The sequence below is a fragment of the Tursiops truncatus genome, chromosome 16, assembly GCF_011762595.2.
Source record: "Tursiops truncatus isolate mTurTru1 chromosome 16, mTurTru1.mat.Y, whole genome shotgun sequence".
NCBI lineage: Eukaryota > Metazoa > Chordata > Mammalia > Artiodactyla > Delphinidae > Tursiops > Tursiops truncatus.
This window is the reverse complement of record NC_047049.1, coordinates 76,991,518-77,016,116: the sequence shown is the minus strand read 5'-3', so window position 1 is coordinate 77,016,116 and position 24,599 is coordinate 76,991,518. Positions and strand designations below refer to the sequence as shown.

At 45.4% G+C, this 24,599-nt stretch overlaps 1 protein-coding gene across 3 annotated transcripts in view; it reads right to left on the bottom strand.

The window, feature by feature from the left end:
- NID1 (nidogen 1) overlaps window positions 1-24,599 on the bottom strand; it is a 97,303-nt gene that overhangs the window by 34,623 nt on the left and 38,081 nt on the right. For all 3 annotated transcript variants that reach the window (XM_033841921.2, XM_033841920.2, XM_033841919.2), the window contains exons 8-12: window positions 22,719-22,964; window positions 20,943-21,086; window positions 14,330-14,455; window positions 7,992-8,141; window positions 6,504-6,626 (exon numbers count right to left, since the gene is read on the bottom strand). In XM_033841921.2, coding sequence (XP_033697812.1) covers window positions 6,504-6,626; window positions 7,992-8,141; window positions 14,330-14,455; window positions 20,943-21,086; window positions 22,719-22,964 — 789 coding nt within the window. The remainder of the gene's footprint in view (window positions 1-6,503; window positions 6,627-7,991; window positions 8,142-14,329; window positions 14,456-20,942; window positions 21,087-22,718; window positions 22,965-24,599) is intronic.

Here is a 24,599-nt window from a genome sequence, read left to right as displayed (position 1 = left end):
ATACGACTTTCTGCATCTATGTTTTATCTTACAATAAAACGGTAGAAAAAAGGAGAGAAAATGGGAGAAGAGGAAGCGGAAGTAGAACTGCAGACAACCCTCATGAGGAATTAAACACTATAAAAGGGAGGAGGAATGGGACGGCAGTTGGGGAGGAGTGGAGGCTCAAGGGAAGTCCTCATTTGTGTCTTTTTTTTTTTTTTTATTGCGGTACGCGGGCCTCTCACTGTTGTGGCCCCTCCCGCTGCGGAGCACCGGCTCCGGACGCGCAGGCTCAGTGGCCACGGCTCACGGGCCCAGCCGCTCCGCGGCACGTGGGATCCTCCCGGACCGGGGCACGAACCCGCGTCCCCTGCATCGGCAGGAGGACTCTCAACCACTGCGCCACCAGGGAAGCCCCTCATTTGTGTCTTTTGGATGAGAAATGGCTTCTCTGCAGGCTGATTGGAATTACCCAGTAGAAATGGAAAGAATAACCATCCAGGATGGGGGAGGCTACCGCAGGAATGGCAACTGCATCTCAGACAAACAATAGTCTGGCACATTAAATTAATGTTGATTGGAAATTTATGATTTGACATTTGGTTAGTATTTAATATGTAAATGAGTTTTGCTTTTATAGTTCTAAAAGAAGTTGATACCTAGATTTCTCCATAATAATCTAAGCGCACCCTGGAAATCTTAAAAATGTTTTTCTTTCAAAAAGGGTCTTACGCAATTTTGAGAAAAGTTGCCTTAGGAAATTCTTTTCTATAAAGAGTTCAAGAAACCTTTTGTAAACTAAGAAATTATTCGGACCTCATGTTCCTTATTTACAAAATAAAGGAGATGAATTACAGAATTTCTGGAGCCCTTTCCAGCTCTCAGTGGGAAATTCAAGTTTTCTAACAGTGGGTTTGCTTGAAACAAAGTGCAAACTGTAACACAAACAACAGACACACAGCAAACAAAAAGTACATGTTAAATTCTTCCTCAGTTTTCCTCCCTTTACAATTGTATTATCCTAAATGTTTTCCTCTTTCCATGCAGCCCTACTTTCTGAACTCTTTTTTTTTTTTTTTTTTTTTTTTGGGTACGCGGGCCTCTCACTGTTGTGGCCTCTCCCATTGCGGAGCACAGGCTCTGGATGCGCAGGCTCAGCGGCCATGGCTCACAGGCCCAGCCGCTCCGCGCCATGTGGGATCTTCCCGGACCGGGGCACGAACCCGTGTCCCCTGCATCGGCAGGCGGACTCTCAACCACTGTGCCACCAGGGAAGCCCTGAACTCTTTACTTACCTTTCTGTCTATAAATGGCTATGGATCTGGAAGCAGTAAGCTGGTAAGCGGGCCTGGTGCCAAGCGTAAAGAAGAGTGATCAAGCATCCCCAGGTTTGGTACTTGTCCTTAAGAATTCGGCCTTTACGTCTCTAGCCCAGGATTCTTCATACTCCTCTTTCATCCTCTAATAAGCTCTCCTATATTCCAAACCTCTACCCAGTTCCATTCCCCCAGACCTGTCACCTCCTCATATTCCCACACTTAGGTAGTTCCCTTTCACACTGTAGGAGGGTTGGCCTGTGACTACCAGTATCAGCAGAAGTGACAGCATTGTCATTTCCAAGGTTAGGTTACAAAAGACTGTGGCTTCCATAAAAAAAGAATGAAATCATGCCATTTGTGGCAACATGGAGGGACCTAGAGATTATCATACTAAGTGAAATAAGTCAGAGAAAGACAAACATATATCACTTATATGTGGAATCTAAAAAAAAATGATACAAATGAACTTATTTACAAAACAGACTCACAGACATAGAAAACAAATTTATGGTTACCAAAGGGGAAAGGGGTTGGGGAGGGATAAATTAGGAGCTTGGGATGAACAGATACAGACCACTATATATAAAATAGGGAAACAATAAGGACCTACTGTGTAGCACAGGGAAATATATTCAGTAACTTGTAATAACCTATAACAGGAAAGAATCTGAAAAAGAATATATATATACATATATACCACTGAATCACTTTGCTCTACACTTGAAACTAATACAACATTGTAAATTAACTATACTTCAATGAAAAAATGCAAAAAAAAGAAAAAAATCTTAAAAAAATTTTTTTTGAAAAAGACTGTGGCTTCCATCTTGGGCACACTCCCCTTCCTTACTTGCTCTGGAGGGAGCCAGCTGCCAGGTCTTAAGCACACTTAGGCAGCTCCGTGGGGAGACCCGTGCTATGAGGAACTGAGGTCCTCCGTCCAGCAGCCCGTAAGGCCTGCCAACCACCATAGGGATCCTTCAGCCCCAGATGAATCTCAGAGAAGATGGTAGCCCGGCTAAGGTTTTGACAACAACCTCTTGAGATACCTTGAACCCAGATCACCCAGCTAAGCTCCTGAAATCCCTGCCCCACAGAAACTGAGATAATATACATTTACTGCTTTAAGCTGCTAACTTTGGGGGACAATTTGTTACACAGAAATAGATAACTAACATGGCAGCTTTCAAACTTCCTGACCACAACCCATAGAAATGCTTTCCGCTCTGCAGTTCAGGACACACACGCATGCTTACACATACACACACATGCACACACTCAGCCACGCACTAGACAAGCATCCACAACTATTATTTCATGAAACAATACTTATTCCTACTGCATATATTCGGCATACTCTATTTTCTCGATTATTGTTTTCTTTCTCTTTCCATTCCATTTTAAAGAAAATGGTAATAGTGCCCCGCTGAGCTGATTTCACAATCCACACATGCATTTTGGGCAAAGAGTGCAGAAGGACAGTGGGGAACAAATCATCATTTTTTTTGTTTTGTTTATCATTGGCTGATACTGCAGTAGTCATGACCTTAACTGACACACCCCTAAAGCTAGTTTAGTTTTTTATTTTTTTAAACTAGCCCCTCTGTATAGAGTAGGTACCCAAAACTGCTCAATGTCTAATCCCTACACTTCATTATGTTTGGTAATAGGAGTCCAGATAACACTATACTTAATTTTTCATTAATATTTCATTAACTATTTAGTCACACAAAATTTAGAAAAATATGATGAAAACCTCAGTGTTCATATTCCAGCTGGGGAAAAAAGAAAACATTAGAAATATAAATGCAGACCTTGTGCAGCCCTTCCCAACCCCAATTCCCTCTCCTACCATAGAAGTAACCTTTATCCTGAAGTTTTTGTTTCTCATTCCCATGCATGCGTTTTATAGTTTTATTGTATATGTTTATACATATGCAGGTTTCTTTTCATACAGGCTTATATTTCATATAAATGGGATCATACTTTTATGACTTTTTTTTTAATACGTAAGAAGTAAATTTATTGAGAGAGACACACTCCGTAGACAGAGTGTGAGCCATCTCAGAAAGTGAGAGTCTTTTATGACTTTTTTATGCCCAACATGCTGTGGAGATTTATCCATTAACTCTAGTTCACTCAGATTTATTTATTTACTTATTTATTATTTAATGTGTTCATTCATTCATTTATTTATTTGCTGCACCTCGCGGCTCGCATAATCTTAGTTCCCCGACCAGGGATTCAACCAGGGCCCTTGGCAGTGAAAGCGCGGAGTCCTAACCATGGACCGCTAGGCGATTCCCTCTAGTTCACTCATTTTAACTCCTGTATATTATTTCATGGTATGAATTGTACCCAGACTCATTTGTCCATTCCTCCTGCTGGTAGTCACTTAGATTTTTTTTTCTGTTTTGAACAATACTCGATGGACACATATATTTCTAGTGTACATTCTCTCTCGAGCATATAAATAGATGTTGAATTTCTTAAGAAAACAGGATTAAATACCTAAATAATCCTAGCAAAGAACTCTGATCGGTTTTATCCTTGTCCCATTTTTGTATCCCAGACTATAGGTCTGGATTTGTTTCTGTTTAGTCAATAGAGCCTCGAAAATGGGGCGAGGTGTCGGGTTAAAAGAACAAAAATAAAAAATGAAACATCTGCTTCCTTTTGAACTGGAGATGTGAAGGAAGCCTAAGGAGATAATGCCTTAGTCATTTTTAATAGCTGCTGGAATGTCTTAACTCAAATTATCATGAACTTTTCTCTATGTAACCTGCCTATCAGAATCTGTGGGGAGAGCCATGTCTTTTACCCATAATTTCAGGAACAAAAGGTTGATCCTGCCTGGGTTCATCTAGGCTGGGGATCAGCAAACTTTTGCTGTCAAGGGCCAGGTAGTAAATATTTCAGGCTTTACAGTCTCTACCACAACTACTGACCTCTGTCTTTGCAGAATGAAAGCAGCCATAGGCTATTCATAAACTAGAGTATGAGTGTTCCAATAAAACTTTATTTACAAAAACAGGCAGTGGACCAGATTTGACCTGCAAGTCATAGTTTGTTGAGTCCTGTCCTAAGCAGAAGAAAACAATTTAGACCAGCAATATGTAGTATTGTATATCGAAATTTAAACTTTAATCTGATATTCTTCCCCTTTTAGATGGTCAATTATCCTAAAAACTGGTCACACCCAGTCCTGTTGAGAGTGCAAATAAATAATTATCAATACTATTATACACTGCCGGTAGGAGAGGTGCATTCATTTATTTCCTCAACAACTATAAAGAGCTATGAGCCCCAACAGAGGCCACGTACTCCACAGGATACTGGGGACATGAAAATAAAGTGCACAGGCACCCTATGCTCAAGGCACTCAAGGCTACTGAAGGGAGGCAGACATTGAAATAGCTTGTAATTGCTCAAAAAAGTGATGAAATGGAAATTTCCATGTATCTCTTATTGAAACATTGACAGTGGCATAAATATATTTTGCCAACAACAGCAGCAGCAGCAATTAAAATAAGTAACAACTCAACTGGCTAACTGCAGTCGGAGGCATCAGATACAACCTTAATCTCATGACAGGGTACCATGTGATTTCAGGAACTGAATCCAGGCTGGAGTCCATCGGGCAGACCTGGGTTTGAGACTTAGTTCTAGGACTTACTACCCCTGGGACCTTGATTGTGCTTTTATCTCTGCGTTTTAGCATCCTCTATGTAAATGGAAATAGTGATAGTACTTACTTTAAAGAGATGATTATGAACATTACATGAAACAGTGTAGGTAAAGCACCCAGCACACAGTAGGCTTCATGCAAATGGCAGCTAATTATACGTATTCATCCAACAGCATTTGTTGAGTGCCTCCTAAGTTCCAGGATCATTCCAGGTACTGAACTAGGGCTATCATTATCCTCATGAGCTAATGAGATACCACAAAAGTCTCAACTTTAGGGCTTCCCTGGTGGTGCAGTGGTTGAGAATCTGCCTGCTAATGCAGGGGACATGGGTTCAAGACCTGGTCTGGGAGGATCCCACATGCCGCGGAGCAACTGGGCCTGTGAGACACAACTACTGAGCCTGCACGTCTGGAGCTTGTGCTCTGCAACAAGAGAGGCCACGATAGTGAGAGGCCCGCGCACCGCGATGAAGAATGGCCCCCGCTTGCCACAACTAGAGAAAGCCCTCGCATAGAAACGAAGACCCAACACAGCAAAAATAAATTAATTAATTAATAAACTCCTACCCCCAACATCTAAAAAAAAAAAAAATACTCAACTTTAGAAGCTGCACAGTCCAGGTGTAATAGGTGGCACACCCAATTCTGCAGAGTCCTCAGCCTGCCTCTTCCCACCGCTGGTGGCCCTTCACCTCCACCCCACCCCAGAACCATTCCCCGTGACTCTTAGGAATCTGTGATGGTTAATTTTAGGTGTCAACTTGACTGGGCCACAGGGTGCCCAGATATTTGGTCAAATATTATTCTGGGTGTTTCTCTGAGGGTGTTTCTGGCTGAGATTAACCTTTCACTCTGTAGACTGAGTAAAGCAGATGGCCTTCCCTTAGGTGGGTGGGCCTCAGCCAATCAGTGGAGGGCCAGAATTGAACACAAAGGTGGACCCTTCCCCAAGTAAGAAGCAATTCTCCCCTCCTGGTGACCTATGGATGGAACATGAGCTTCTTCCTGCCTTTGGATTCAGACACTGGCTGGGTCTCCAGCTTGCCAACTACAACCCCTGGGACTTGCCAACGTCTATAGTTGTGTGGGACAATTCCTTCTGATAAATCTCTTTATATATAAATAAATATATTTCTCTCTCTCTCGTGCTATATATATATATATATATATATATATATATATATATATACACATACACACACACACACACACCCATTAGTTCTGTTTCTCTGCAGAACCCTAATAGAGACCAGTTCTTACCCTGTATTGCTCCAGTCACAGGGATGACCAGCCTCCAGGCTGCCAGCACAGTTCTGGTCCAGGTGTGGGACCCCCCAGAGTTGTGCAGTGTGCAACCCGCATGCTCAACACCGCAGCTGTGCTCTGATCACCCACCTCAACTCTCCACGGAGCCTCCCACGTCCCCACCTCGCCTTCTCTCCCAGGGCCATGTACTCAGTACTCATGGACAAGGCAATGACCCGCCAACTCCAAACGTCCCCAACACCTTACCTCCAGGCACGCAATGGAAGCCGTCTCCCTGATAACCAGGTTTGCACTGGCACGTGAAGGACCCTGGAGTGTTGTAGCAGACGGCATCAGGGTGGCATCGGCTTAGCTGGCATTCATCCACATCTGCAAGACAGCCACCAAGCCCGGGGATAGTGAGATTCCTCCTAGAATTCCTAGTTTCCAGAATAATATAAGCCACTTGCTCAACTTTTGGGGACTCAGTTTCTGATCTGGGAACAGTGATTTAGGAACTCATCAAACATTAATTATCAAAACACTAACTCCTCAATTTCTATCCAGTGTATTTACAAATGTGTTTCACTTTGATGTTTTCAAGAAAAATCAAGCGTGCAAAAGGAAAAACGAGAGGATCTTTTTTCATTATTTCCTTCTCATCATAAACGAGAGCTTCAGAAATGTCTGAGTTTGGAGACAGACGATTAACTGCTTGACAGAAAAATCTCAAAGACCAGAGAAAATTCACATGTTCAGTAACAAAGAGAAAGTATTTCAGAAATTATAATCTCTTAGAGAAGCTTGGACTTTCCAGAAATACTCCATGGTGTAACGTTAAGTAATTTTGCAAGCCAGGGGACCGGGGAACGGTGTTCAGAGTTATTTCACTTAAAATTATCTCTAAGAACACCCTGGCTGCCAACAATGGACTGATCTGAGGTCTGAATTTTGTGGAACCATTTATTCTCTGCATCTGAAGTCATTTATTCAAAAAGGGAACTTCACATTTTTGGTAACACAAGATTAGAGCAGGCCAGGTGAATGACTGTATGTATCTTATTAAATAAAAGGCTGGACTTTAAGCTCCATGTGTGTAAGGATTGTTTGTCTTTTCATGAAAGACAAACAATCTCCTCAGTCCCTAGCAGACAGCAGGTGTTTAATTATTGCCTGAACGAGCAAGTGACATGGAACAAAATGGTACAGGGAGGACAAGTGTCTTCCCCAGTGAGAACAGCCCCCCAAAGAAAACACATAATTCAAATTACTAGAGATACAAAATACAGCCCATCTACTCAACAGAGTTGAGAGAAGAATTCTCTTTTTTTTTTTTTAATTTTATTTATTTATTTATTTTTGGCTGTGTTGGGTCTTCGTTGCTGTGCGCGGGCTTTCTCTAGTTGGGGCGAGCGGGGGCTACTCTTCGTTGCGGTGCACGGGCTTCTCATCACGGTGGCTTCTCTTGTTGCAGAGCACAGGCTCTAGGCGCAGGGGCTCACTAGTTGTGGCACATGGGCTCAGTAGTTGTGGCGCACGGGCTTAGTTGCTCTGCAGCATGTGGGATCTTCCCGGACCAGGGATCGAACCCATATCCCCTGCATTGGCAGGCAGATTCTTAACCACGGCGCCACCAGGGAAGCCCGAGAAGAATTCTCTTGAATTTGGAGTTGAGTTAGTAATTAGCATGTCGTAAGTAACACCCAGGGAATTTTTTCAGGTTACACAGGGAGGAAAGTCAGAGTGACCACATACCTTGGCAGGCTCTGCCATCCCCAGAGAAGCCTGGCAGACAGGAGCAGGTGTAGGAGGAGCCTCCCAAATAGATGCACTGGGCCCGCTGAGAGATGTCACAGTCATGAAGGCCAGTCTCACAGTAGTTGATGGGGCGCTGGTCCATGACAGCTTCAGACAAAAGGTTGACACGCAATGTTTGGAAGAGTCCCCTGAGCAGTCCCAGGGCCCTTCCAAGCAGTGTAGTCCACCGAGGTGGACCATGTCTGGACCCCACACCTCCAGACATCTCTTCAGGTTCATCCCTGCTCCCCGCTGGATGGTACCCCTGGCTCTCCTCCTGTTTCCTCCCACCTGGATCCCACCTCTGATAAGTCTTCGCAGCCTGCCACTGCAGGGGGTCAACCGGCCTGGCTCTCGACCTCAGCTTCGCCCCAGGGCTCTGTCTCAGGCCACTCTCCACACCTGGTCCCCGAAACCCAACTTTCCCTTCATCTGGATGTGGAGGTGGAATCTGCAGGTAGACACGCTTCCCGTGGCACCTCTGTTGGTGGAGCGTTTGGAGCTGAGGATCTGAGACTTCCACGGTATCTTTGCCCTCGGCTCACTGGGCGGGTGGAATATTCACTACGAATGCCAAAGTCACCCACGTCCCACCAAGGAAGGTGAAATAAACTTTCCCAGGGAAGTGAGACGGGGATGGTAGGATGACTGTGGGCCTCTGGGGTGGGCAGCCCTGGGTTTCTACAAGGTGCATGAGGCCACCATATGGCTTTGGGTGAATCATATAACTTTTCGGAGCCACAATTTCTTCCCCTGTAGAATAGGAATGACTTCCAGCTTGCCAAGCATGGGGAGGCCCAGTAGATGGGACTATTATTTTCTAAAGGGTCCTGGTGACAAGACTCAGAGAATGAGGTTGTAGGAAGTAGGCATGTGACATACAGGCTAGAAAATCATACCCCATCTTGTGCTGCTGCCTCAAGATGAAAGTCAAGGACTAAGGTCTAGGGGGTGATTTCCAACAGCTGGTTCAGATACTCTGGGGTTTGTAAGGCACTTTAACTTCTGGTCTTAAAGCTCTAAGGCCCAGGTCAGAGTCCTGGCCCTCACGATGCCAGAACAGTACACTTTCTTCCTGCAAGGAGGCCCTCAGGGTTTAGATTATCCTGGATACAGGAGGACTCCTCAACTGTATCCTCAATGAGTCTTCCCAAGATTAATTCCAGTCCATCCTGCCTCAAGTGCTTCGGCAGAGAGAGCTCCAAGCACTGTCAGGGGACAGGTAAAGAAGAGGATCCTCTGCAAAGGTCTGCGCCCATGAGAGGTTAGCAAAGTACCGTATTGGTGGATGGAGGCCCAGCCTGTGGACTCAGTAGTTTAGGCTCCTGAAGTTGGACTGTTAACTAACTCCCATGGGACAGGGACCATGGAACCAAGTCTGTGGGCCAAAGGGTTACTGGATTTTAAATTGCTACCAGTGGTCCAAATTTCTTTCCAGACAACAGTAGCCCAGATTACACTGAACCAAACCAAGGACACACTGTTTCCTTGGGCCACTCTCGTCTTCTCTCACTTTTCATCGTTTCTAACATTCTTCGTCTCTCCAGGGTCCTCTTTCCCCCAACTCCTTCAGCTCGCAAAGTGTGAAAGGGACACTCTCGGAGAATTGGGACCAAAAAAAATGTAGGGGAAATATACCCAGACAGAACAACCAGGAAAGGAGTCTCACTTCTCTTCCATCAAATATTCATGTCATTAGAGTGCATAAGTGACCATTTTACACATTGTGTTCGCTCCAGCCTCATTGTGCCCCACCCTTGGCAACATGGGTAGGTCCTAATGTCCCCTGCCCTGCCATCACCTTCACCGTTGCTTTTTTTTTTTTTTTTTTTTTTGGCCAAGCCGCTTGGCTTACAGGATCTCAGTTCCCCAACCAGGAACTGAGCCCCGGGCCCACGGCAGTGAAAGTGCAGAGTCCTAACCACTGGACCGCCAGGGAATTCCCACACCTATGCTTCTATAATCCTCAAACCCTTTCTAGAAAAAGGTAGTTTATAATTTAATTTTTTTTAGTTTATTTATTTTTGGCTGCGTTGGGTCTTCGTTGCTTTCCCTAGGCTTTCTCTAGTTGCGGTAAGCAGGGATTACTCTTCGTTGCGGTGCGCGGGCTTCTCATTGTGGTGTCTTCTCTTGTTGTGGAGCACGGGCTCTAGGTGTGCGGGCTGCAATAGCTGTGGCTCGCGGGCTCTAAAGCGCAGGCTTAGTAGTTGGGGTGCACGGGCTTAGTTGCTCCGTGGCATGTGGGATCTTCCCGGACCAGGGCTCTAACCCATGTCCCCTGCATTGGCAGGCGGATTCTTAACCACTGCGCCAGCAGGGAAGCCCCTATAATTTAATTTTTTAAATCACGTTTTCCTTTATGTAAGACCATTTTTCATGCCAGAGCAATTTTCTTCTGAGGGAAGCTTTAGAACTTTACAACTCCAAGCAATTTAGTTCTACCTTTTTCATTTTCAAAGTATACAAAGCATTTTTTGTCTTTTTCTTTATTTTTTTTAACATCTTTATTGGAGTAGAATTGCTTTACAATGTTGTGTTAGTTTCTGCTGTGCAACAAAGTGAATCAGCTATGTGTATACATATATCCCCATATCCTCTCCCTCTTGCATCTCCCTCCCACCCTCCCTATCCCACCCCTCTAGGTGGACACAAAGCACCGAGCTGATCTCCCTGTGTTATGCGGCTGCTTCCCACTAACTATCAATTTTACGTTTGGCAGTGTAAATTTTTAAGCAAAATATACAACACAAAGGAGACCTTTTCACTGATTTACACAAGAGGGGCCACCAGCACATCCAGCTCTGCTTCCCTCAAAGGCTCCTAACCCCGCAGGCTGGCAATTTCCTACAATTCTCACCCTGCCTGTCAACTAGCAGGGGGTACAGGGTGGTAGGGAGGGGAAAGTTTTGGAGAGGACAGAAAATCAGGCTCAAAATGGGATTTAAAACCAGTATGGAGGTTCCTTAAAAAACGAAAAATAGAATTCCCACATGACCCAGCAATCCCACTACTGGGCATATACCCAGAGAAAACCATAATTCAAAAGGAGACATGCACCCCAATGTTCATTGCAGCACTACTTACAATAGCCAGGTCATGGAAGCAACCTAAATGCCTATTGACAGACGAATGGATAAAGAAGATGTGGCACATATATACAAAGGAATATTACTCAGCCATAAAAAGGAACGAAATTGGGTCATTTGTAGAGACGTGGATGGATCTAGAGACTGTCATACAGAGTGAAAGAAGTCAGAAAGAGAAAAACAAATAACGTATATTAACGCATATATGTGGAACCTAGAAAAATGGTACAGATGAACTGGTTTGCAGGGCAGAAAGTGAGACACAGATGTAGAGCACAAACACATGGACACCAAGGGGGGAAAGTGGTGGGGGTGGTGGAGGTGGTGGTGGGATGAATTGGGAGATTGGGATTGACATATATACACTACTATGTATAAAATAGATAACTAGTGAAAACCTACTGCATAGCACAGGGAATTCTACTCAGTGCTCTGTGGTGACCTAAATGGGAAGGAAATCCAAAAAAGAGGGGATATATGTATACGTATAGCTGATTCACTTTGCTGTACAGCAAAAACTAACACGTTGTAAAGCAACTATACTCCAATAAAAATTAACTTTAAAAAATTAATTACAATTACATGTTCAGTTGGGGTTTTACTTTTCTAGCTCCTGCATTTCTGAAGAGAACCCTGGACTGTGACCTGGCATGGGCAGAGCCGAGGAACTGCCCTGAGATGCTGCCACCCATGTGACACTGGTCCCCGAGAGACACCTGCAAGGCTGGCTGGGGCCAGGAAATGAGACAACGCGGAGAAGGGAGGTGATGCCAAGAAGGAAGGACAAAACGAGGGAAAGAAGCCACGTGTTACAAGGAGAGAAAAGGGCGGGGAATAAAGAACCTTTAGGGGAGTGGTTTCACAGCCTCTAGTTACTTTAAGTTCTGAGAAAAAGATCACAGAGATGAATGATTCACAGTAATTTTTCCTAACAACATGACAGGAGAGGGAGGGAGAACAGGAACGCTGGGTGAGCCAGGCTGAGCCTTTAGCTGAAGCCCAGCCCTGTTCCCCCGACCGACGGGCAGGTGCGTGGTGCCGTGCACTGTACAACTCGGGGTCCCAACCTGCCCATGCTCCGTACGGGTCACGTATCACAGGCGGCAACTGTATCTACACATAGAGGTGACTTGCAGGTCAGCTGAGGCTCTTTTCCTTTGTGTCAGCATACTTTGCACATTCCAATTAACTAAAAGTTTGCACCCAGTGGAAAAGAGAAAGTCACAGGCTTGCAGAAAATGACAAAGATGGAAATCCACAAAGCAGCCCCTCCCCTAATGGATACCCATCCTCATGGAAAGACAGTCACCTCTGGCCATCCACACACCCTGCACGAGTGCCCAGCCCCTCACAGTTGTCAGGACACAGACAACCATCCAGATTCTTTCCTCACGCTTCCCTGCTCTGACCTGACAGACATCGGTCCCAGCCTGTGCTTCAACTCAGGACGTAGCTTTAACAAGGAATTCCCGGAGAGTGAAACCGACCCGTAAATTATCCAGCGAGGAGCCGGACTCTGTGTGTGAATGCATTCAGGCAGACTTGGTTTCACCCAGTGAGCCATCTCTCTATGAAGTGAGTCTCAAAGGAGCCAATTAAAAGAGGCCAAAAGCCAAGTGGGATGGAATTGCACAGGGGGCCACGGGCAGGGGGAGAATCAGGAAACCTCGATGCCAGGTCTTGGTGGAACTTAATGATCTTCAGGTGGTTTTCACACTTGCTTCTGGGAGGGGGGAATCCATTATTCAAACAAAATCTTACTCAGAAATTGATATACAGGAAAATGAAATAGTCCTTGTATCCCCACTGGCAGATCCTGGGGCATCTCCAAGGGCCCCACGGGACACAGGAAGCCCATGATGCAGTCTAATCACCTCATTTTACAGGTGAGGAACTGAGGCCCAGAGAGGTTGTCTTCCTCAAAATCAAATGCCTAGGAGTAGACGTTTGCCCACCACCTGTCTTGCACCCCACCCTAGCCCTTCCGTGAGGGTGGATCCCAGGAAGGGCTGGAGACAGAAACTGAGGACACAACATGCCTCACACACGTCTGCCCCAGGACTGTCCACGTCACCACCCAAGGGGTAAGGGATCCACCACCAAAGCTTGAGCCGAAATATAATGCAAACGGTGCAGCCACAGAAAACAGATCTTTGAATCTGCTTCGTCTCAAAAAGCAGAGAAGGAAGTCAGGCCAAATTCACAGAAATTGTTGTTCTTTATGGAAAAAAAAAGAAGAAGTAACTTTAGCAGAGCTGAAATCTCAGCTCTGTGCAAAGGGGACTGGCTGTCTCTCAGTTCACAGATGTTTGGGTCATACTCAAAATATGAGAACGGCCTGTTCCCTCCGCCCTCAAGACACCATCTCACCCTGGGACCTTGGCGGCCTCATCTGAATTTCAAGACAGAGCAAACAGAAAGCATGCTAGGGTTTAGTAAACAGCAAGGAAAGGACAAGGAGATGGTTCACGGAGGCAGTAAAAGAGGAATCTGTTTTAAATTGGGAAGAAATGTTCAGTTCAGATGGCCCCTTTAGCATGCTGCCCTCCAGACCTGGAAATCTCCAAGAATCTTTGAACTTGAAATTCTTGGAAACAACAGGTCAAAGTGCAGCAGTCGGAAAAAGTGGGGAAATTTAAACAATCTGGCTCTTTGGAGTTGGCCCATCACCATCATCACCAAAATCATGAGCAACCTAAAGCATAATTAGGCTTAACTTCTAACTTTGATAGGCTATGAAGTTATGCTAGTACTTGGGGCTTGTAAAATGGAAATCCGTAAATAGAAAGGCTCCGAATGGAGTTTTAGATGTAAATCAGGAAGAATTCAATCGAAGGCAGGTAATGACACAAGTGCCTATAAGGTGTTCCCTCCACGTGAATCCCAAGGCCACTAATTATAAGGAGAAACATGTCTAATTGTTTGAATAGCTATTAAAAGAATAATGGAAAGAATTAAAAGGAATTTTATAAGAAGGGAAGGGTATTACCAGTGTAGACAGGCAACACTGCTTATTCCTTGTACCTGTGACTCTCCAGGCAGTCGGAGGGAAGGAATGAAGTCTGATTCACCTTTGTAAACTGTCCTCCCCAACAGTACAGGGAACCTTCCATCTCAGCCAGGACAACTACCTGGGGCAATACCATTCACACAGGTGCTGACATACGTCATGTGAATTACTCGTGTTGAAAAGTCACCCACAGAACTTACCCACACACGTTCCCTCCTCTGAAAACCGGTAACCCTCCACACACTCGCATCGGAAAGTTCCTGGGTAGTTATTGCAGATTGCGTGGCTCCCACACACCGAGGGCTGCTCTGAACATTCGTCAATATCTACGGCAAAAAAAATGTTTTTAAGACTTATTTATTGATTTATTTATTTTTGGCCTCGCCGCTCAGCTTGGGGGATCTTAGTTCCCCGACTAGGGATCGAACCCAGGCCCCCTGCAGTGTAAGCGCCAAGTCTTAACCACTGGACTGTCAGGGAATTCCTCCCAAATTTTTGTTTGAATGCAGACTCTTAAAAAAAAAAAACACCTCTTCAAACACCACTAAACATAATAAAATAGAAAGCATTTTGGCATGCAAACGGATCCACTTTAAAACACACCTTTTTATGTTCCAAAAATGATGTTAAAGAAATCTTTTTTTCTGTGCATAATTTGAGAGTGATCCCAAGGCCCTCCTCCTAAATAAATGTGTACTCCCCGCTCCCCGCCCAACCCGCCCTGCCTTTTGGAGTTAGTTGCTGAGCCTGGCGCCCACTGACATCAGATGGGCAAATACGTGTTAGAAAGACGTGCAGACAAGTCTCCAGACTCTGAATAAGGTTCCTAAACTACAAAACGTAATTAAATATGCTCTTGTTCAAAAATATTTCCTTTCTCCAACGATACTGACAAAGCAAAGTGGGACCGTTTAAAGCCTAATTGTGAATCTTGGAACGTTACCTGAGCTTAACGCACTAACAGGAAAACCATTAACTCATAAGATTGTGAGTGATGCTCTCCCACAGGACAATACTGTGGCCATCGCGTGGGGTGACTGGAACAAAGGAACGTATGCTCCGGAGCTGGACACAGCTAGGTTCAAATCCTGCCTCCTTTCCTTACCAGCTTGTGTGGTCCCGGGCAAGTTGCCTCACTACTCTGCCTCAGTTTCCCCATTGGTGAGTACTCACGCTACTATTCATCTTGAGGGGTTCTACTGAAGATTACAGAAAATGGATGTAAGCCTAGCCTGCTCGAGAAATGTACCTATTGGGACTTCCCGGGCCAGCCGGCGGTTAAGACTCCACACTCCCAACGCAGGGGGCACGGGTTTGATCCCTGGTTGGGAAACTAAGCTCCTGCATGCCACGGGGTGCGGCCAAAAAATAAGAAGAAATTAAAAAAAAAAAAAAGAAATGCACCTAGTATTATTATCCTACACTACCAGCCACAGGGGTGTTCCGATTCTAGGAACATAGCCCTCAGGTGGCCACTGGCCCTGAGGGCCAGTCTGTGGCTACCACTACAGGAAGGCTGGTTGGCCCAGATAAGAAATCAAGCTACTCTGTCATCACCTGGGTCACCTGTCCACTGATGGATTGAAATAAATACAGTCACACAAGATCCTTCTGTGCCAACCTCACTCTCAGAGTGCACAGGTACTTCTGGCATTTTTAGACTCTTGGAGATGCGTGTGAGGAAGATTTTATAGTGGCTGAGACCACACAACCCCCTCCCCCTCTCAGCTGCCCCTCCTCAATCCCATCATGTGAATCTTCCTCATGCTCCACCTCCGATGGCCAGTCCAGCCGGTCTCTTCACTGGTGAGGCAAAAGCCCTGCTGGCTTTTTGGACTATATTGCACAAGACAGGCATTTTTGCCACTTCAGCCCCGTAGCTGGACCTATACTCAGAAAAAAACCCAAACCAAATGGCATTCAGCTTTTGAAACTACACTGCAACGTAAGTTTCTGTGACGTGTTTAAGATACAAGATCTCGGGGCTTCCTTGGTGGCGCACTGGTTAAGAATCCGCCTGCCAATGCAGGGTACACAGGTTCGAGCCCTGGTCCGGGAAGATCCCACATGCCGCGGAGCAACAAAGCCCGTGAGCCACAACTACTGAGCCCACATGCCACAACTACTGAAGCTTGTGCACCTAGAGTCCGTGCTCTGCAACAAGAGAAACCACCGCGGTGAGAAGCCCACGCACCGCAACGAAGAGTAGCCCCTGCTCGCTGCAACAAGAGAAAAGCCCACACGCAGCAAGGAAGAACCAACACAGCCAATAAATAAATAAATAATAATAAAAAAGATACAAGATCTCATATCACTTATATGTGGAATCTAAAATTTGGCACAAATGAACCTATCTACAAAACAGAAACAGACTCACAGACATAGAGAACAGATTTGTGGTTGCCAAGGGGGGGGGGAGGGGGGAGGGGGGAGGGAGAGGGATGGACTGGGAGTCTGGGGTTAGTAGATGCAAACTATTACGTTTAGAATGGATAAACAAGGTCCTACTGTATAGCACAGGGAACTATATTCAGTATCCTGCGATAAACCATAATGAAAAAGAATATAAAAAAAGGACGTACATATGTGTATAACTGAGTCACTTTGCTGTACAGCAGAACTTAACACAACACTGTAAATCAACTATACTGCAGTTAAAAAAAAAAAAAGATCTCAGACCAGAATATGGCTCCAGGCACAGCTGGAAGGTTACAGAACAAAGCCCCTCCCAAGGCAGCCTCTTAACCAGCTGGAGCTGGGATGGGGGTGGAGGGATATTCAGCAAGTGTGGACTTTCCAGCTCCATCCACCAGCTGCTGCTTCAACAACACGGGAGAAAAAGATCATTCTGCTTCACTGTGTTCTGCACTACAGCTCTCAGAGGACACTACAGGCCAGATGTCTGGACACGCTGTGCAAACTGCAGGGATCCACGGCTGAGGCTCAACTGCCAAAGCACGAGAGCACAGAGCAGCAGTTTTCAATCAAAAGGACAGAACACAATCACCAGGGGAAATTTTCCAAGCTTCATTCCACCCCTAGAAGGTTTATGGAAAGGGAAACTGCGTGTTTCAAGAAAGCTTCTTAGGTGATTGGAAGGATGCTCATCCGGCACACCCTACCTGGAGAACCACGGCAAACGGGACCTGGGGGCCCGTGGGATGAGGGAGGGGATGGTCCCCTAGCACGACCCCCACCTCCATCTTGGAATGTCTACACATAAAACCTTGGAAGGTCTACACATAAAATCCAAGCTGGGCGACTCCTTTTCTTTCAGAGCAAAACCCTAGCCATCTCCCTGCTATTATTTCACGGTCCTTACAGTTTGGAAATTCTTCCTAATGCCTAATTTAAACCCTCCCTTCTGTAATTGGAGGCTAGGACTCTAATCCATTCTTTAGTAGAAACCGTGAACTAGTGATAACTGTTCCTTATAAAAGATCACAATATCTGCTTGAAGATTATTGTTCTTATTAGTCATGATCTGGTCAACGTCTTCACTGGGAAGAGGTTTCCTTTCACATAAATCATTCCCTAACCCAACAGGAAAATCCTGGATTATTCTTGTAATCACTGCTTCCTTTTCGACTTTTTTTCAGAGTGGCTTCTTTTCAACAACTCTAAGTTTCTCTAAAATGTGTCCTTTTCATAAACACCAGGCTCTTATTGGAGAAGAGTCTCAGGATTTATTTGCTAAATGCCTTGTGCGCACTCAATGAGAGACTGTGCAAAACCCTCTCTTACAGCCTCCCAACTGAGAAATATAGGGAAGCCATTCTGTCAGGCACCAGAGCTCTTGTGATTCAACTGGAAATCTCCAAATTAGCTCGCAGGGTCACTCTGCAGTGTCTAATCAAGCCCAGCCTTACTTTGAATGTCATCTATCATTATATCAACGCTACACACACTGAATGACAAAGGCTCACCCTCATCCTCTCCAGAGGCACTTTCCAGGTCAAAATAATATGTGAAGTGACCTGCTTAATGCAATTTCCTATCAACAGCCCGGTGTCTCAATGCATTAACACTACAAGGCTTATTCTCGTGACCCAGAACAGAAAGTAGCCTGACTAGGAATATACCCACATTCCATGGTGCAAATCTGCCAGGGCAAAAGCAAGTGCGCACAAACACCTGTCTTCCTGGGCCAACACATCGGAGGGGTTTCCACGATAGCAACAGATTCCATCCATAAAGCATGGCTGGTTGTGCCTTGGGAAAGTGAATCAAGCAGTCCCACCGCAAGCTCAGGCACCAAAAGCAGAATTTGCCAGAGGTTATGGGTCAGCAGGTTGGGGTAGCTCCACGTTCTGCTAATACAGTAATTCCCCTACATACGAATGAGTTCCATTCCGAGAGTGCGTTTGTAAGTCCAATTTGTTCGTAAGTCCAGCAAACTTAGGCTAGGTACCCAACTACCACAAGCATCTATATACCGCTGATTTTACGCATGCTTCCGGACATTTGGGCTTGAAACAAAGATACTGTACTACCGTACTCTATACAGTACCGTACAGTAAAGTACACAAAAGCACAACCACTTATAGAGGATGCACGCACGTGACAATGTACACCAGACACGTGAACTAACTTACATGACGGGACACGCAAATGCACATCTGCAGCTTTGAAGGTTCGCAACTTGAAGGCTTGTATGTAGGGGACTTACTGTATTCAGTTGGCTTATGAAGCTGAAGCACAGCTACATAAAGACTAAGGAGGTACAGGCTTCCGCTGGAGAAATGGGAGCACCTCATCCCTTCGTGGTGTCCATCACCATCACCATCACCATCACCATCACCATGGCCTGGGAGGTCTCTGCTCACACACACACAGTATCACAGTTTCAAAGTGGCCTGAGCCAATTTAGCCATTCAAGACTGTTGGGCTCTTTGGGGAAACACCGGGGGAACTCTGATGATCAGAGGTGAGTAGGAACTATGTCCCCTGCCCAGTGGTACGTTACAAGGGAAGCGAGTCTCAGATTGAATTCTACCACACGGACCAAGTCCTCAGCGAGCCGGCTAAACAGTGGTACAAGCTGTTCCCGTAAGCCCAGTCCCTGCTCTCCATCCTTTCAGACGTTCCAATGAGCACCTCACATAAATTTCACTCTGAAGTAACTGCAGCCATACCCCAGCAGCAGGATCTGCTAACCTTCACGTGAAATCAGCACACTAAAGCTGCCGTTCATTGGAGGCATCCAATGGATTCAATTCAACGGATTCCAGACCCAAGGCATCGTTCCCAAATTCCAAGGCTGCTGGGCTCCCCAGATTCTTATGCCCCAGTCATGCAAGGGGGCTGCTCATCATTCTGGCCAAAAAGACATGTGCACACCCCCCATTTCACTAGGGAAGCTTACTTCTAGCACTCCTTGCATTTGCTGGTGAGCCCCTGTGGCAGGTGTAGGAAGCTCTAACATTCTTACCCTAGTTGCCTCTGCTATATGGACTCTTCATGGAGTCAGGAGTCAACTAACCGCCTTTTGGCGGTGGATTAAAATTTAGTAACAAACATAAATATCAATCTGTCTACGTGAAAGTATTTAAAGTGAAATCATAAGCAATAAAATAAGTACAGTGAAGACAGTATAATATACGCACTTGAGTCAGAGACTCAAGGTCCAACGTTCCAATGTCCCCGGCTCATCTGTAAAAACAGGAATAGACCTCCCACCCATTAGGATGGCCGCTATCCAAAAAACAAAACAAGTGTTGGCAAGAATGCGGAGAAATTGCAGCCCTTGTGCACTGGCGATGGGATATAAAATGGTGCAGCTGCTAGGGAAGACAATATGACGGTTCTTCGAAAAAAAACACACACAGAATTGATGTGACCCAGCAATTCCACTTCTGGGTATATCCCCAGAAGAGTTGAAAGCAGGGTCTCAAACAGATATTTGTACCCCATGTTCATAGCAGCATAATTCACGACAGAAAAAGAATTGAAGCAACCCAAGTGCCTATAGACAAATGAATGGATTAAAAAGAAAAAAGAGTATGTGTATGCAATGGAATAGTTCGCAGCCTTCAGAAGAAGGGAGATTCTGACCCAGGCTCCAACATGGATGAACCCTGGGGCCACTCTGCTAAGTGAAAGAAGCCAGATACAGCCAAGGACAAATACTGTATGATTCCACTTACATGAGTTACCTAGAATCATCAGATTTGTAGAAAGTGTTATGGAATGGTGGTTGCCAGGGGCTGGCGGGGGAGGGGAGGGATGGGAAGTTGTTATTTAACGGGAACAGAGTTTCCATTTTGCAAATGAAAAGAGTTGTGGAGATGGATGGTGGGGATGGTCACACAACAATGTAAATGTACTTAATGCTGCTGAACCGTACACTTCAAAAGAGTTAGAATGATCAATTTTATATTATGTCCATTTTACCACAATTAAAAATAATTTCTGAAAGACAGAAATGAAAGAATCTATCTCATGAGCGTTGCTGAATTAAATCAGTTAGTGTTTGTGAAGCACCTAACACAACAATGCCTGGGTACGTCGCAGCTGTAGTCATATTATGTGTGTTATAAACAGCGCTGACTTTCCCCTCCTTTAAGCCCATGTATTCTCGACGTGAAGGGGAGTGTGGCCTTATAAATTCTACTCTGCTGCTTAGAGTCAGGGTATCTGACCAGATGAAGGAAGGGCCAGGACCCCTAACCTCACGGAGCGAACACTGAGCGTGACCATCAGTGTTTATCTCACCAGTGCTGCCTCTTCCTCGCCCCTCTGCTGTACAGGATCTGTTTCTGCAGCCCCCCACCCCGCTGCCCACCACCACCAAGTCAGAGTGGACGACTGTACCGTAGCAGGTCTGTCCGTCTCCCCGGAAGCCGATGGAACACTCGCAGGTGAACTGGGTCCCGGGGCCGGGGCGACAGGCTGCATTGCTGTCACACCCGTGAGTGCCGATGTAGCAAGGATTCTGAAGGGCATCAGGGGAGCCGTCTGTGAAGGCAGAGACATTGAAACCCAGTGAGGATTCAGAAACTCTTATTCCTCCAGAAACCCCAGAAAGTAAGGCAGGACTGATGACCAGAAAACCCGCCGACTCCTGAGTCACCTGGGGGTCACCTGAGGCGGGATCAGCAAAGTACATCCCTTTGGACATTTGTCTGTTTTTGTAAATAAAGTTTTACTGGAAATCAGCCACACCCATTCACTTGCATACGGTCCTTTTGTGCTACAGTCACAGAACTGAGAGAGACTGCACGGCTGGCAAAGCCTGAAATATTTATTGATACTGTCTGGCCTTTTAAGAAAAAAATACGCCAACCCCTGATGCCTGGAGCTACAGCTGTCAAAGGAAGGAGACAGACACCTGTCCTCCTTCTGCTTTATGGAGCTGAGGACAAACTCGACTAGCTGGCGAAGTGACCTGGGTACAGAGGGAGAATCAAAAATAACTGAAAAAGAGAAAGACCTTCACACCTAGACCCCAAATATACAGAACCCCTAGGGCTTAAAGATTTGGATGATGTGAGACCTGACACTGGGCTGTCCCACTAGCTGCAGCTCCTTCCACGCAGCCAGAAGCACCCCGAGACTAGACCCCGCCTCTCGCAATGTGCCGTCCCCGGGCAGAAAGCTCGTTGTAGGCTCCGTGCCTGACTTTCAGCAGATTTGATTAGGATTTCCCCAGGTGAGCACACAGTGAGTATCAGAGTGTTTTAAATGCCTGGCCATCCATAGGCACATGACAAGATGTTCAACATCACTAACCATTAGAGAAATGCAAATCAAAACTACAATGAGGTATCACCTCACACCGGTCAGAATGGCCATCATCAAAATATCTACAAACAATACATGCTGGAGAGGGTGTGGAGAAAAGGGAACCCTCTTGCACTGTTGGTGGGAAGGTAAATTGATACAGCCACTATGCAGAACAGTATGGAGGTTCCTCAAAAAACTAAAAATAGAACTACCATAGGATCCAGCAATCCCACTCCTGAGCATATACCCTGACAATTCAAAAAGATACATGCACCCCTGGCAGCACTATTCACAATGGCCAAGACATGGAAACAATCTATGACATGGAAACAACAAGTGAACTTATCTAGGATGCAGAAATAGACTCACAGACACAGAGAACAGACTTGTGGTTGCCAAGGGTGTGGGGGAAGGACAGGGATGGATTGGGAGTTTGGGGTTAGAAGATGCAAACTGTTATATAGAGAATGGATAAAGAACAAGGTCCTGTTGTATAGCACAGGGAACTACAGTCAATATCCTGCAATAAATCATAATGGAAAAGAATAAAAAATAAAATAAAAATAAATGCCCGGCCATAGGCAGCTGCAGCCCTTGGATGGTCTACTCTTTAAGGTAACTCAAGGATTATCATTCTGCTCTACCCCAAATGGAATAATGAGGAGGCCTTAGGTTAGCAGAACAGAGACAGGTAGGTTTTCTAAGAATCATAAATGACAAGACGTTTATTTCTGCCGGGAGCTATTTCAGCATAACTTTCTTCTTCTTACTGAGAGTAAGAGACGAAAAACAACATGTCAAAAGCACCGAGAGAGCCGTGCAGGCAGACACACACGACGCCCAGTCTGAGCTGCCACCTCTTACCCCTCACAGGACCAATAGAGTTGCTCAGAGCATAGCGCAAGATCCTCTCCTCCTGGTTGTACAGGACAAACACGCTGTCCACTGAGAGCTGCTGGGTGCTGGGCAGGGCCGGCCGGGAGTCGTCGTGGACGCACTCCTGGAAGGTGATGGTCTGGCGCCACTGGTAAGTGTGGACGTGAGAAGGGGCAGTGCCATCCCGCTCGGGTTCCATCACTGTGTACTCCCGGGTGGAGGATGATGTGATCACTGGATGTGGGAGGGAAGCAGGGAGACAAGGCAGGGACACAAAGGAGAGATCTTGAGGATACAAGAGGCTTAGTCAAGGGCTCTAAAACCATGAGCAGTATTCTCTGCCTATACTGCTACCAGATGAGAGATCAGACGGAACAGGATACATAAAACTATTTATTTCAGCACTGGGACTCATTCTGCCACCTAGATTTCCCATACTATTATTGATGTTGTTTGCATTAGAAACAGTTACTGCTTTTTCTCATCAAGTGCTTCTCTATAAGTTCCTAAGTCACCCAGAACCAACCCAGAGTTTAAGGTCTGATGGAAAGAGCACGGGCTTGGAGGGAGAGACACCTGAACTCACACCTTGCCCCTTCGCTCACAAGGCGTGTGATCATAGGCCAGTTACTAACTTCTTTACCCTCTGTTTCCTTTCCGACATGGGCTGCGGTGAGGATGAGATAATGTATGTAAAATTTCTGGGATCAAGCAGGCTAATACTCTCATTAAGACACACCACCGTTTACGGAGCATTTACCACGCGACTAGCAGAGTGCTAACTGCTTTTTACGGGTTATCTCACTTAGGATTCAATAAATAGAGGCTGCTATAAATAACCCTAGATTAAACGGTTCTCTGATATATAAAAATGAGACACTCATAGGTTTCAGTAGCCAATTTCTATAAATTACTGAAGAGCCGTGAGCAGATCTCAATAGAGAAAGTCTTCCCCACTTAGAAGACAGCTCGCTTTTCCCCCATACAATGAAAATCTCAACTTCCTATTTTAAAAAAAGTATAGAAGACTCTTTATATCTGTGTGCTCTGTGGTAGTTCACAATCAAAGCCAGAGGATACATAAAAGATTAGTGTAAGTTGCCTCCTGTCCAGCTCCCAAGTGCTGGGCTGCCAGAAACACCATCTGGTCGTAGCCTGACTTGCAGACCGGGGTGCTGCGGCTCCTTGCACCTCCTACTCACCCACTCGTTTTCCCCAGGAGAGCCGGAGCGAGCCACAGGGCCATGGTAATTGGTACAACCATTCTGGATGGCCATTTAATAAGGGCCTTTAAAGAGTCTCCCTTGTTTGACTCGGCACTTCTATTTCTAGGAATTCGGTCAGAAAAGAATCAGAAATGTGGTCCAGATTTATGATGAAGGTGATTATTTCAACTCATTATGAGAAGGAAAAATTGGAAATAACCTAAGCTTTAGAAAAGAGAATGGTTTACATTGAGAGCCATACAATAGAATGGTAGAGATTCATTAAAAACTGTTTGCAAAGCCTAGAATGAAACTATCAAGTATTCACAATTTGACGCTAACTGGAAAAGTGAAGATACAATAATGTGGCATGACTGAAATTATGTAAATAGAAACTATATACTTGACTGTAGAGTATACAGTAGTAGTGCATCAATGTTAAATTTCCTGATTTTGATGAGTGTACTGGGACCGTGTGAGAGGATGTTCTCGTCCTTAGGAAGAACACGTAAATTATTTAGGGAATGAAGGATCATGGTGCCTACAACTTACTCTCCAAAAAAACCATATATATATATATGTATGCGAGAGAGAATGATAAATAAATGTAGCAAAATGTTAACAACTGGTGAGGCTGGGTAAATGATATGTGGAAACTGCTATT